The 14,269-nt window shown below is 47.8% G+C and overlaps 1 protein-coding gene across 2 annotated transcripts; it reads left to right on the forward strand.

Moving 5' to 3' along the window:
• Nucleotides 1-319: 319 nt before the first annotated feature.
• LOC144105484 (uncharacterized) lies at nt 320-9,782 on the forward strand. Of its 2 annotated transcripts, none has more exons than XM_077638604.1 (8): nt 320-775; nt 2,557-2,756; nt 2,833-2,859; nt 3,809-3,871; nt 3,974-4,045; nt 4,242-4,316; nt 4,831-4,893; nt 5,404-9,782. In XM_077638604.1, the coding sequence occupies exons 1-8, from the start codon at nt 534-536 to the stop codon at nt 7,665-7,667; spliced, it is 3,006 nt and encodes a 1,001-aa protein (XP_077494730.1). In that variant the 5' UTR covers nt 320-533; the 3' UTR covers nt 7,668-9,782. The 2 variants fall into 2 exon arrangements, with proteins under 2 accessions (XP_077494730.1, XP_077494731.1); XM_077638605.1 differs by having other exon boundaries at nt 4,811-4,893; nt 5,404-5,489.
• Nucleotides 9,783-14,269: the final 4,487 nt, after the last annotated feature.

Below are 14,269 nucleotides of genomic sequence, written 5' to 3' on the forward strand. Positions count from 1 at the left end.
AAGCGCAGAATCCCTTGGAGATGACCAAGCCGGCGCACTTGTTTTTCGGCTTTCAAATAATTCGAAACTTCTAGGTGCAGCCTGCGAAGGATAGTAGGCGCAGTTTGAGCGTGTTCTCCAGTGTCGTCCACTGCTGCTGCGTGCGAGTGCCGGCGCATCGCTGACGTGCTGCTTTTAAATGCTGCGCCTGGGGGCCTGGCCTGCGCAGACCACTCGATGCACAGAATCCCTTGGAGATGATCAGGCCGGCGCATTTGTTTTTCGGCTTCGAAATACTTCGCAACTTTTAGGTGCCACCTGCAAAGTATAGTCAGTGCTGTGGCATGTTGCAAGTTGCGCGTCCGCGCCGTAAGTGTCGCCACGGTCGGAACGATTGCAGCGATCCTGGTATCTGGCAGCAAACGCGGCTGGAGTCAAGCCTAATAAAAAGTAAAATTTCTCGACCATAGTAGACAACACAAACATGCTTATGAATGAAAATATAACCAGTCGTAAGCATTAAAAATAGTATATCAAAGAAATAAATTGCGAAAATGACACAACGCGTCTGCGCCGCCAGTGCCGCCGCGGGCAACGCTGCAGCGCAGTGGCAGCAGACGACAGCGACCGGCGCAAGCATAGCGAAACTACGCGAGCGACTGCCGACGCGACGTGCGCACTGGACCAGCGTGATTACCGTCCTCAGCGTCATGTCGCATATGTATTGTTGCGCGAAGTGGTGCAGCACATCCGGCAAGAGTGGAGAACATCTCTTCAGATTACCTTCTGACCACAGGTATTTATGAATTCACTGACTATCGTATCCCTCTTTGCATAGCCGTTGGCGACCGTTGTGCCTTTGTTTTGACCGCCCTTGGTCGTTACCATTTGAAATTGCCGACGGAATAGAACTAGTTTTACCTGGCGCTGTTTACTGCAGTGGCTTTGGTTTTGCGAGATGAGTTTGATAAGTACGTTTAAGGACATTAAAGCAAAATTAAGGGAAGGTGCTGCAGTTTGAGATGGCCCAACAGCCGTTGCCTCTCGTAAGCGTGGGACCGTTAGTTACCTTGCTTGCTTGTTCGCATGTGTGTGTGTGTGTGTCTGACTCACTGACTTTTCTCGCTGCCTTTAAAAGCTTATTCCCCGCAGATTCCGGTGCCCTCAGAGTGTATTTTAAATATGAATATTCTAACTTCTGTGCCTATAGCGTCGTCAGCGGAGTAATTGTAATGCTCAGTTTGGCTGTTTCTTTACGGAGTTCAGCGCGCTTGAATATTATTTCTTGCGTGTTCGTGCATGGTTTCTGCAGCAGTGATGCACGTCACATAAATTATCGAGCTGTTCAGACTAACACCACTAGTGTTGGACACCGCGCTGAAAGTCCATTGCACGCCGTGAGCCGCATATAGAAAGTCCGCCGGTCTTGTTTTTCTTACTTTTACCGGAGCTGTTCCTCGCGATATCCGCGCTCAACCACCCATGTACTCCGTGGAAGCGTTTCTCGAAACTATTGCCTACCGTAGTGCTGCCGCTCCAGCATTGTAAATTTCGCTCCACACTCCACCCCGGCTGTCCTCTACGCTGCTCGCTCGCGGGGCGCACGACTGACCTTGGAGGGCTCTGAACTCTCCGCATTATTCCCATCTCCTCACATATGTCTCTTATCTCGCGCCTTGTCCTTGACAGCTTTTGGGAAGCTCGCAAATAGTTTCGCCTAGTACGCCGGAAACGCTCGTTTCCGGCGGGTGGGTGAGGGGAAGGCGAAGGTCGCTTTCTTCTTGTCTGTGTCTTTTTTGGGACATTTCCCTTGCTTAAGCACTTTTTTCCCCTTCTTCTGGACCCATGCTATTTGCCTGCACCTTCAGTTTCTTGAAAGAGCAGTGTTTCCTGTTGATGTTCTGCTCACATCCCTTTCACACTTCCCATTTGATCACAGTGAAAGCAAAAGATGAAAAACTGTGCCTACTGGTTCATTTACCTGCTGTTCTTAATCCAGACTTCAAATTTGTGGGCAAGCAGCTGTCTGCCATAGCATAGCTACATTGGCACTTGTGTTTAATGGAGGAATTAGAAAAGAACGAATCATGGGTGGTGGTTAGTATGCAGTTACCTAGAGAAAAGTGTGAGTGGAATAATTGCTATGATCAGATAGAGCTTAAGTCTGCAGTGAAGCTCTGTCCCCATTTCTATCTGCTGCACAAAATTATGCCGCACCCAAAAAGCAGTTGGAACAAAGAACTAGTTATTGTTACCTAAACCAAAAGCAGATCACAAAAGAAAACATAAGCTCAAGAATTTTAAAGGTTCTGGCTTGTCGATCATAGCCAGACATTAAAAAGGTGATTTCATTCATCGTTTCGATTGGCCAGCATAGCAATAGACTAGCAGGCTGTGGCACATTGTTACAAACTGCTGTCTTATTTTGCTTGCATCCTGCCACAGTTGTTTTCACGCATATATGTTATATAATGTTCGTACCCCTTTGCTGTGTAAGGAGATGCTAATAAGCATTCCTGAAGTGAGGTATGCAAACCTTTAAAATGTATGAAATCATGTTATTTGGCTGTTTTTCAGATTCTCCATTTGGCTGAAATATGCCAATAGGCTTGAACTCCTGGAGACACCAAGGGAAAAGGTCTACAAAACATACAGGCTCTGCTCAAAGCACTTCACGAGGGATTGCTTCACTAGTGATGCCTGCACAAGGCTCACGCATGAAGCAGTCCCTTCCGTGAAGGTGCATGAGCCTCGTCTGAGAGCCTTGGTGCACCCGGGTAAGCAAAATTCCTCTCCCAGTAAATTCTTCCCAAGCTTGATCCCTCAGTGTATCCTGTGGCTTTTTTGTTGCAGATTTCTATGAAGGAGGTGCGGCACAAGGTGAGGGCACTATTTTCAGAAAAACCCATCCTGTAAATGTAAGACCAAAGGGAACAATTGCATTCATAGAGGCTAACTGCAAACATCACTTCCCGGGCACAAAACTTTCCTGCTTCAATGTCATGTGGCCATTGTTTCAGTTGCATCAGACTGCAGTTGTGTACCATGTTGTAGCTTAAATTTCTCTTAACCATATTAACAATCAGATGCTGGATAGTGCACTCCAGCAGCAGTGAGGAAAATAATTTTTACAACTCTATGTTTAGTATTCTTGTCATTATTACTTACTGTTCGCTGCGGTGAATAGAGGGCAGACTGCGCGAATTCACTCCAAAATAGCACACAGGGTCAAGAAAGAACACACACACGCACAAACTGCCAGCAGCTTATTGTGACACACGAGGCGGTAATTATACATGAAGTGGCCGCATATTGTGCAAGCATGGAGGGTAAACATTTTACCGGTTTCTAAGGTAAAAATGGTTCTTTGAGGAGCAACCCGCCAGGATATTTAGCGATGCACATGTCACTTAGGCTATCTGATTTCTTCCTGAATGATTTCGGGAATAAGTTTGCAAGCATTAATAGTGGTGACATTGCACGCTTCATAGATAGGTTTGCAGTTTGATTTGTATTTCCTACAATGCACATCAAGTGAATTTATGGCCTCGTGGTTCACAGTAAAGTGTTCGTTTGTGTGTTTTCATTCTTCTTCCTGTGTGCTGCTGTGCTATTTTGTATGTCGCGGTATATTGATCGCACAAATTTTTCCTTTTTAATCGTAACTGCCTACAAACTCACAAAAACGATTTAAGCCCAATTTAAGATCACACTAACTCCCAGCAAGAGAAACCGTTCCAAATAGAACATCAAGGCCATACTGTGCACTGAGCAGAAGGTGCTGCTATGCAGAGCTTGATTGGCTATCTTTTTTTCCTTGTTCGCATAGGCATTGAATCCGCTTCACCACTACAGTCCACTGCTGCACCAGTGGAAGTCATGCTTGGTCACGGTAAGTCTTCCTGCAATCTTGCATAGGAAAACATTCCTAATGTCTCACTACACCAGTTGGTTTGTTTTCCTTGGGAGTAACTAAGTGGTACCTATATTTCAGACTACTTGCCGTTGCCATCAACACTTGGGCTAGGCACAATTGCTGGTGCAGATTCTGCTGTCCATGACACAGGTAGGTGCACTAAGTCAGGATCTGTTTTACATTACAGCTTGAAATGAAGAACTTTTCATTTGGTTCAGGCTAACCCTGTAATGCAGTATTACTTATGCTGAGGGCTCTGTCATAGCACAAAAAAATAAACATATGTAATTACTTTGCTGGCTGATTTCTTTAGATTGGGAGTGTCTAAGCGGTCGTTTAATTGCAGACGACCCACACTCTTCACGTGCCCCGCAGCTCACTGATGTGCAGACTACGCCCCCTCCCCCAGCTGACGAAGAAGGTAGGTGCAATGCACTAATAGTGCAGTGATAATCTATGAAAATTCAACAATAGACTGCAGCACTATTGCTGCAGATTTGCACGTAATAAATTAACCCTCTGCAATAGCAGCAGTGTGCAATTATGTCGTGGTGTGCAATAATTAGGTGCACGTCGGCACATCTTACTGTACCACTACTTCGGATGCCAGACATTTGTTTCAGAAGAGAAGAAACAAGTGTTAACTTTATGCTCACCAACTAGTATTTCATATATTTTTCTGTGTGCATATGTATGAATGCATTGTTTACGTGGTGGACCCCTGTGTTATCTGTACAGAATTATATTTACAGGTAATTTTTCATTCAGCTCAATGAAAACATTGGATAGCCTTCTCAGGTACTTGTTCTTAAAATTGCTTCACTAGCCTGTTGCTTACCATTCACATACACGCTGCGTAGCCAGGCTAAAAATGTGCACCTGAGAATTAAAATACTTGGTTGAAGCCTCCCACAGTGTGTTTATTTATTTGACAGGTGCTGCCCAAAGCACACCCATCAGAGTGATTGCATCAGCATCATGGGACTCACCTGATTATGGTAAGTACTCAAGAAAACATTAGAATTTATTGCAAACTACAACCTTCCACTTCAATGAAAAAGTATGCATCGGTAACCTTGATATATTCATGATGGGTATCGGCAGGCCCGTAACAGCGTGTAGGTATCGCTTTACTGCACATAAATATTTCTGGTTTTTTCCATTTGCTTAACTCAAGCTTGTCATGAAAAATTGCTCTGAATATTAAGCAGGCAAAACACATGGATAACAATGAGATCCATTAACTATTACCCTGTCTGTATTACGAGCAACTAGTTTCCATTTAAGCGAGGCGTAAAGTTGGTCGCCAGAAAAAACTGTCCCTATCAGCGAGGATCATATTAACGGGGCACGACTGTATTCATCATTTCACACAAAAACATTGCCCTGCAAGTTTGGCAACCTGTAGCCCTGTGACTGCACCCTAATCTTGATTTTGTGAGGGATGTAGATGTAGGTCTCGCTCTGAGGCAAACATAAATATGCTTTTTTTTATATATTTTTTGCAGCTGAAGCTGGTCCTAGTGGCCTCAGCGGTGCCAAAGAGAGTGTCAGACAGCCAGTGATGACACCAGCATCAGGAACGCCCAAGAGTCGGCGGAGGAAGGGCGCAGTTGTGTACACCCCTCGCACCAAAAAGCGCTTCGAGAAGTTGCATTCTCGAAGCGACAGGTACCGAAAGGCACTGAGTCGGATTAGGAAAAGGCACGACACAAGGCGAGTAACGCAGCAGGAGGCTCTCAACAAGCTTGAACCGCATTTGCCACAAGACCTTTTTGAATTGGTTAAAGCTCAAATCAGGCTCTGCTCATTTCCGAAATCCAAAAAGCACTGGTCAAAACAAATTAAACAATTCGCTCTCAATTTGTTCTTTCACTCTCCAAAAGCTTATCGCTTCCTCAGAGAAAAGCTCCATTTGCCACATGTGAGGACGCTAAGGCGCTGGCTGGCAGACATCCCAATGACACCTGGTATCATTCCAGGTGCCATGGATGCAATAGAATCAATTACAAAAGATTGGCCACTACAAGACAAAGCATGCTGTCTTTTATTCGATGAAATATCCTTGAAAAAAAATTTGATGTATGATCAATCAAAAGATATTGTAATTGGCTTCACAGATGATGGGAATACTAGGACTTCTCGTGTGGCAAACATAGCCCTTGTTATGGCGGTGTCTGGCATATCAAGAAGTTGGATGCAGCCAGTAGCCTTTGCAGCGTCCCACAATGCAACTTCAGTTCTTGCAATGCGCAAGCTGCTATTAGATTTAATTCAGCAGCTTCAAACCAAAGGTCTTCTGGTGAAAGCGGTCATTTGTGATCAAGGGTCGAACAATGTGAGTCTGTCAAGAATGCTCATCCATTCTATCCATGAACCATATTTTGTTGTCAACAACCGCAAAATATACTTCATGTTTGACACCCCACACCTAATCAAATGCACAAAAAATAATTTGCGACGACATAAGCTCACCATTGGCTCTGAGGTTGTTGACTGGACACACATCGAAACCCTTTACAAAAAAACTCGTCACATTGATCGGGCCTCCAAAACACCAGTTGAGCATCTCAAAAGCAGATTGGCAAAAAAACTAAAAGAGCAACACATCTACAGGATGCCCTTTGCTGACATGAGAGTGAAGTACGCCACACAAGTGTTCAGCGAATCCGTATCTGTGGCACTCCTCACTCTCATTGCCATTCAAGAGCTTCCTGTTGATGCAAAATTTACAGCAGAGTTCACGGAAAGGATGGATAAGCTTTTTGACTGCCTGAACAGTTCGGCCCTGAAAAAGCAGGACGACAAGTTGCGGTACGCAATGACAGAAGGCTCGGAACATCATGTCTTCCTTGAGTCGTGCATAGATTGGATCGCCCAATGGCATTTTGGTGGTCCTCTGGACAAGCAACCACACACCATCAAAGGTTGGCAGATTACAATCAAAGCCTTACTTCTGCTGTGGACAGATCTAAAGGCAGATTTCGATTACACTCATCTTTTCACTCGTCGGTTGCAGCAGGATCCGTTGGAAAATTTTTTTGCAATAGTTCGTCAAAAACATGGCTGCAATGAGACACCTAATGTGTACCAATTCGTGGCTGCTGTAAAACATATTTGGATTGGCCAACTTTTCAAACTTTCGCAAGGAAACTGCGAAGTGACAACACATGCGTTCCTCACCAACTTGGAGAGTGTTTCTGCAGTATTGTCACCAAGCAGCACTCCAAGCACAAGCCACAGCAGGCAGCAAGGCTCAGGTTCATCTGACTTGCAGGCGTCTTCACAAGATGCCCCTGACATAGTATACGAAAATGTTGTGTACCATGTCGCTGGCACTCTTGTGAAGAGCTTTCTTGACCAGAGAACCACAGAATGCACATGTGAGGGAACACTCCTTGCAGCAGACGGTGGCTCTCTCCATGGACGACACCAATTTTTTGCACTACTCAAGGAGAATGGTGTTCCCGAGCACCTTTTCCAGTCAATTGCCGCAACTTCTGAGGCATGTCTAAATTATATAAAGAAATTGGATTCGGCCTTCAGAAAAGAAATCTCTTGCTGTGCTCATTTGTCCAATGTGTCCAGGAATCTTGTTGAGAGGATGCCTAACCAGCAAGCTGTTTTCTGTTCATTAGGCTGCAAAATTAAATTCCTTAAATTATTCTGCCGCACAAGGCTGCATTGGCACCTTTCCTTTTTAAACAGGAGCATGACGTCAAAAACAAAACAGAGTGCTCCCGCCAGAAAGAGGCGCAAATTAGCCAGCTAAATTCATGAGGCACTGTGTTAGGATATTATTGTATTTGGATTTTTAATGCTGCCTACTTACTACACATGTGCTCTCTCTTTAACTTTTTGTTGTACTATTTATTTTTTATGTATATAAGTATTTATGTACCTGTTTATCCGTAATTCTGCTCCGATTGCACATATACTGTACTGACTGCTTTTGCTCCTGCTGCGTTACTTCTTTTACAAAGTACAAGTTTGCCTTCTAGAAGCCTTGTGTGCCTTGTTAGTATGAGCATTGCTATGACCATTGGTTCTCAAATTAATATTGCTGAATGCTAACCACTTACAAGAGGTGCTAGGGAAACCGTTTTGTTTTGGCTTCTCTTTCTTCCTGCGTGACAAGTATACAGGCTCAGTGCCCTTCAAGGAATGCCAGAATTCAGTTAATGACTGGCTGTATGCTAACCATAGTTCTTATGATCAGTAACAGTGCCATTTGTGCAAAAAGTAAATTTGTGAAGCACACCATAATGTTGAAGCATACATCGATTCAGGTGCTCGCAAAAACCAAAAAGTGCTCTGCGGAACCCAGGAGTTCTTGTGGTATATAACTTGTCAACCTCTGGTCATGGCTTGCCCTCTGTTATGCTGCTGGGAAAATTGGTGATAGCTACAGTTCATTTCATACATAAGGTACAACACAGTGAAATGTACGAAAGTAATCAGCAAGGAAAAATGAAGGGAGGTATGTTATTCCGTGCTTGTTTTGTGGCCGAGTGGTCTGAGGATTGACAAAGCAACAGCGTGTTGTCAGCAATAACAGTGCATTTAATCAAGCTCATGACAAATGCGTCATGTAGTAAGCCTGTAGGCAAAGCATTCACCATGTTTCGCTCACCACAAGGAACGCACTACTTTTTGGTCATGGATGCAGGCAGCGCAAACAAGAGCGCTAGCTTTGACAGCATTGCACCTGATGTATGAAACAGAGAGCAGAACCCACAGGCAGCAAACGCGGACTGGCTCAGGTGCTCGGCTCTGTAACATTTAAGAGGGGTGTACGCATAAGATGAAAAATGTTTGACATGTTTGCTGGTGTCCAATACAAGCGTGCTCGAAATATGCTGCGGTGCTATTTGTAGTTGCTTTTTTTTTCCTTCTGGAAGTTGTAGCGTTTGGGGTTTCACCTTTTGGAGCAACACATGGGTCATGAGGGGCACAATAGCAGCGGCCGGCGCATTACGCTGAACTGTGTGGCGTCCATAAGCGTTTGCAGATACTGTACAGTACACGGACCACTTGCAATTTACCATTCAGTAATATAATAACTGGACATTGTGGTAGATGCAGTATAACGCCACATAGAGAAACATTACTGGCCTGTTACGAGCCCTGTGCGTTTTCATTTCTCAGATGAGTTATTTATACGCACGCATATTTTGTTACACCCCAATGTGTCATCGCAAGCTGAATTAATGACCTCCAATTACTGTTCGTCACCAGCCACGGCCACAACTGTTCAGAGAATTTTCATAAAGTCGCTTCTCCACACAATTCTCGGCCTGCCCTGGTTGCATCTTCCTCCCCTTGGTATCTACAAAACAAAGAAACCAAAATAGGGCATGGCAGACGAGCTGTGTCCTAAAGCATGCAAGCCTGTAACTCATCTGCCAAGAGCTAAACGTGCCCAAGGTTACCTAAGTTCTTTTCATGGCATCTGTTTACTAAGTTATAGCACTGCAGCATATTATGTTGTCCTTAGTCTGATGCAACGAGTGAAAGGCTGAAACTTTTCGCTGCCCTTCTCTGTATGTGTGTATGCATAGCCACAGACAGATACATTTCAATACATCTCGGATGTTGTACTTCACTGCTGTTCATCTGAACCTGCACAAAAGCATATGCTACATGAATGTAGCACATGCTTATATGTACCGGACCTACCTTGATAGTACCTTACCTCTTTGTACCCTGTATATATTCTCTGTGCACTCGCTCATGTGTTCTAGGTTTCCATAATGGAATTTATTAATTTTGATTTTTAGAACGATTGTCACTGATATTGCAATGCCCAAGATGCCTAAAATCACTTTTGTACATCGATTGTCACTACTGATGTTTCCTTTAATAAACTGTTCTTTGGAGAAAACTATTTACGTTTTTGGTACTCGAGCGAGCGCCCTAAGCAGCTGCTAATCAGCCGCGCTGGCCGCGCCGCTCGCCACCATGCACCGTGCTGCCTCAACAGACACATCGAAATGCAAAAGCGGGTAAGCAGATGTCGTAAGTACTTAGGAAATCAAGCGGGAATGCAGCGCGGGAGCAGCAAGTCACCAGTATTTACGAAGCTTGCATCGAGCTAGCGGCCGCCAGCACCACGAACGCGCGAGCAACCGCCCGCAACCAGCCGAATAAACAAACGCCGCCATATTGGATTTTTCTGGATTGGCTTGGCTGAGCTTGTTTCAAAAAGTTTTGAGCAATTTATGCCTTTACCGCCAACTCCCAGGCACCGCCACCGTCGCATTTCAAAATCGTCCCCATTGGCTCTACGGGAATGTCACACCCTTGGTATAGTGGACACAGTTTAAGCGTGTTCTCTAGTGTCGTCCACTGCTGCTGCGTGAGAGTGCCGGCAGATCGCTGTCGTGCTGCTTTTAAATGCTGCGCCTGGGGGCCTGGCCTGCGCAGACCACTCGATGCGCAGAATACCAGTTAGATGATCAGGCCGGCGCACATGTTATTTGGCTTGGAAATACTTCGGAACTTCTAGGTGCAGCCTTCGAAGGATGGTAGACGCAGTTTAAGCGTGTTCTCCAGTGTCGTCCATTGCTGCTGCGTGCGAGTGCCGGCGGATAGCTGACGTGCTGCTTTTAAATTCTGCGCCTGGGGGCCAGGCCAGCTCAGACCACTCGATGCGCAGGATCCCTTGGAGATGATCAGGCCGAAGCACTTGATTTTCGGCTTGGAAATACTTCGGAACTTCTATGTGCAGCCTGCGAATGACGGTAGACGCAGTTTAAGCGTGTTCTCCAGTGTCGTCCACTGCTGCTGCGTGCGAGTTCCGGCGGATCGCTGATGTGCTGCCTTTCAATGCTGCGTCTGGGGTACTGGCCTGCGCAGACCACTCAATGCGCAGAATCCCTTGGAGATGATCAGGCTGGCGCACTTGTTTTTGGCTTGGAAATACTTCGGAACTTCTAGGTGCAGCCTGCGAAGGATGGTAGACGCAATTTAAGCGTGTTTTCCAGTGTCGTGCACTGCTGCGTTTCGAGTGCCGGCGGATCGCTGACGTGCTGCTTTAAAATGCTGCGCCTGGAGCCTGGCCTGCGCAGACCACTCAATGATCAGAATCACTGGGAGATGATCAGGCCGGCGCAGTTGTTTTACGGCTTGGAAATACTTCGGAACCTTTAGGTGCCACCTGCGAAGGATAGTAGACGCAGTTTAAGAGTGTTCTCCAGTGTCGTCCACTGCTGCTGCGTGAGAGTGCCGGCAGATCGCTGTCGTGCTGCTTTTAAATGCTGCGCCTGGGGGCCTGGGCTGCGCAGACCACTCGATGCGCAGAATACCAGTTAGATGATCAGGCCGGCGCACATGTTATTCGGCTTGGAAATACTTCGGAACTTCTAGGTGCCACCTGCGAAGGATAGTAAACGCAGTTTAAGCGTGTTCTCCAGTGTCGTCCACTGCTGCTGCGTGCGAGTGCCGGCAGATCGCTGACGTGCTGCTTTTAAATGCTGCGCCTGGGGGCCTGGCCTGCGCAGACCACTCGATGCGCAGAATACATTGGAGATGATCAGGCCGGCGCACTTGTTTTTCTGCTAGGAAATACTTCGGAACTTTTAGGTGCCACCTGCGAAGGATAGTAGACGCAGTTAAAGCGTGCTCTCCAGTGTCGTCCACTGCTGCTGCGTGCGAGTGCCGGCGGATCGCTCACGTGCTGCTTCTAAAGAGTGGGCCTGGGGGCCTGGCCTGCGCAGACCACTCGATGCACAGAATCCCTTGGAGGTGATCAGGCCGGTGCACTTGCTTTTCGGCTTGGAAATACTTCCGAACTTCTAGGTGCAGCCTGCGAAGGATGGTAGACGCAGTTTAAGCGTGTTCTCCCGTGTCGTACACTGCTGCTGCGTGCGAGTGCCGGCGGATCGCTGACGTGCTGCTTTTAAATGCTGCACCTGGGGTCCTGGATTACGCAGACCCCTCGATGCGCAGAATCCCTTGGAGATGATGAGGCCGGCGCATTTGTTTTTCGGCTTGGAAATACTTCCGAACTTTTAGGTGCCACCTGCGAAGGATAGTACACCCAGTTTAAGCGTGTTCTGCAGTGTCGTCCACTACTGCTGCGTGCGAGTGCCGGCGGATCGCTGACGTGCTGCTTTTAAATAGTGGGCCTGGGGGCCTGGCGTCCTCAGAGCACTCGATGCGCAGAATCCTTTGGAGATGATCAGGCCGGCGCACTTGTTTTTCGGCTTGGAAATACTTCCGAACTTCTAGGTGCAGCCTGCAAAGGATGGTAGTCGCAGTTTAAGCGTGTTCTCCCGTGTCGTACACTGCTGCTGCGTGCGAGTGCCGGCGGATCGCTGACGTGCTACTTTTAAATGCTGCGCCTGGGGGCCAGATCTGCTCAGACCACTAGATGCGCAGAATCCCAGGGAGATGATCAGGCCGGCGCACTTGTTTTTTGGCTTGGAAATACTTCGGAACTTCTAGGTGCAGCCTGCGAAGGATGTTATTCGCACTTTAAACGTGTTCCCAGTGTCGTCCACTGCTGCTGCGTGCGAGTGCCGGCGGATATCTGACGTGCTGCTTTTAAATGCTGCGCCTGGGGTCCTGGCCTGCGCAGGCCCCTCGATGCGCAGAATCCCTTGGAGATGATGAGGCCGGCGCATTTGTTTTTCGGCTTGGAAATACTCGGAAGTTTTAGGTGCCACCTGCGAAGGATAGTAGACCCAGTTTAAGCGTGTTCTCCAGTGTCGTCCACTGCTGCTGCGTGCGAGTGCCGGCGGATCGCTGACGTGCTGCTTTTAAATGCTGCGCCTGGGGGCCAGGTCTGCTCAGACCACTCGATGCGCAGAATCCCTTGGAGATGATCAGGCTGGCGCACTTGTTTTTCGGCTTGGAAATACTTCGGAACTTCTAGGTTTAGCCTGCGAAGGATAGTAGACGCAGTTTAAGCGTGTTCTACAGTGTCGTCCACTGCTGCGTGCGAGTGCCGGCGGATCGGTGACGTGCTGCTTTTAAATAGTGGGCCTGGGGGCCTGGCCTGCGCAGACCACTCGATGTGCAGAATCCCTTAGAGATGATCAGGCCGGCGCACTCGTTTTTCGGCATGGAAATACTTCCGAGCTTCTAGGTGCAGCCTGCGAAGGATGGAAGACGATGTTTAAGCGTGTTCTCTCGTGTCGTCCACTGCTGCTGCGTGCGAGTTCCGGCGGATCGCTAACGTGCTGCTTTAAAATGCAGCGCCTGGGGGCCAGGCCTGCTCATACCACTTGATGCGCAGAAAGCCTAGGAGATGATCAGGCCGGAGCACTTGTTTTTCGTCTTGGAAATACTTCAGAGCTTTTAGGTGCCAATTGCGAAGGATAGTAGCCGCAGTTTAAGCGTGTTCTCCAGATTCGTCCACTGCTGCTGCGTGCGAGTGCCGGCGGATCGCTGACGTGCTGCTTTTAAATGCTGCGGCTGGGGGCCTGGCCTGCGCAGACCGCTCGATGCGCAGAATCCCTAGGATATGATCAGGCCGGCGCACTTGTTTTTCGGCTTGTAAATACTTCGGAACTTCTAGGTGCAGCCTGCGAAGGATGGTAGTCGCAGTTTAAACGTGTTCTCCAGTGTCTTCCACTGTTGCTGCGTGCGAGTGCCGGCGGATCGCTGACGTGCTGCTTTTAAATGCTGTGCCTGGGGTCCTGGCCTGCGCAGACGACACGATGCGCAGAATCCCTTGGAGATGATCAAGCCGGTGCACTTGTTTTTCGGCTTGGAAATACTCCGGAACTTCTAGATGCAGCCTGCGAAGGATGGCAGTGGCAGTTTAAACGTGTTATACAGTGTCGTCCACTGCTGCTGCGTGCGAGGGCCGGCGGATCGCTGACGTTCTGCTTTTAAATGCTGCGCCTGGGGGCCTGGCCTCCGCAGACCACTCGATGCGCAGAATCCCTGGGAGATGATGAGGCCGGCGCACTTGTTTTTTGGCTTGGAAATACTTCGGAAGTTCTAGGTGCAGCCTACGAAGAATAGTACATGCAGTTTAAGCGTGTTCCCAAGTGTCGTCCACTGCTGCGTGCGAGTGCCGGCGGATCGCTGACGTGCTGCTTTTAATTGCTGCGCCTGGGGGCCTGGCCTGCGCAGACCACTCAATGCGCAGAATAAATGAGAGATGATCAGGTCGGCGCACGTTTCTCGGCTCGGAAATACTTCGGCACTTCTAGGTGCAGCCTGCGAAGGATAGCAGACACAGTTTAAGCGTGTTCTCCAGTGACGTCCACTGCTGCTGCGTGCGAGCGCCGGCGGTTCGCTGACGTGCTGCTTTTAAATGCTGCGCCTGGGGGCCTGGCCTGCGCAGATCACTCGATGCACAGAATCCGTTGGAGATGATCAGGCCGGCGCATTTGTTTTTCGGATTGGAAATACTTCGGA

This window comes from Amblyomma americanum, chromosome 9 (genome assembly GCF_052857255.1).
Source record: "Amblyomma americanum isolate KBUSLIRL-KWMA chromosome 9, ASM5285725v1, whole genome shotgun sequence".
In the NCBI taxonomy this organism is placed as follows: Eukaryota; Metazoa; Arthropoda; class Arachnida; order Ixodida; family Ixodidae; genus Amblyomma; species Amblyomma americanum.

Excerpts from the sequence above, each read along its gene's own strand:
- LOC144105484 (XM_077638604.1), top strand. The coding sequence starts at position 534 with ATGACACAACGCGTCTGCGCCGCCAGTGCCGCCGCGGGCAACGCTGCA. Across the intron at positions 2,757-2,832 it reads GAGAGCCTTGGTGCACCCGG|ATTTCTATGAAGGAGGTGCG; the intron begins GTAAGCAAAATT and ends TTTTTGTTGCAG. Across the intron at positions 4,894-5,403 it reads ATGGGACTCACCTGATTATG|CTGAAGCTGGTCCTAGTGGC; the intron begins GTAAGTACTCAA and ends TATTTTTTGCAG.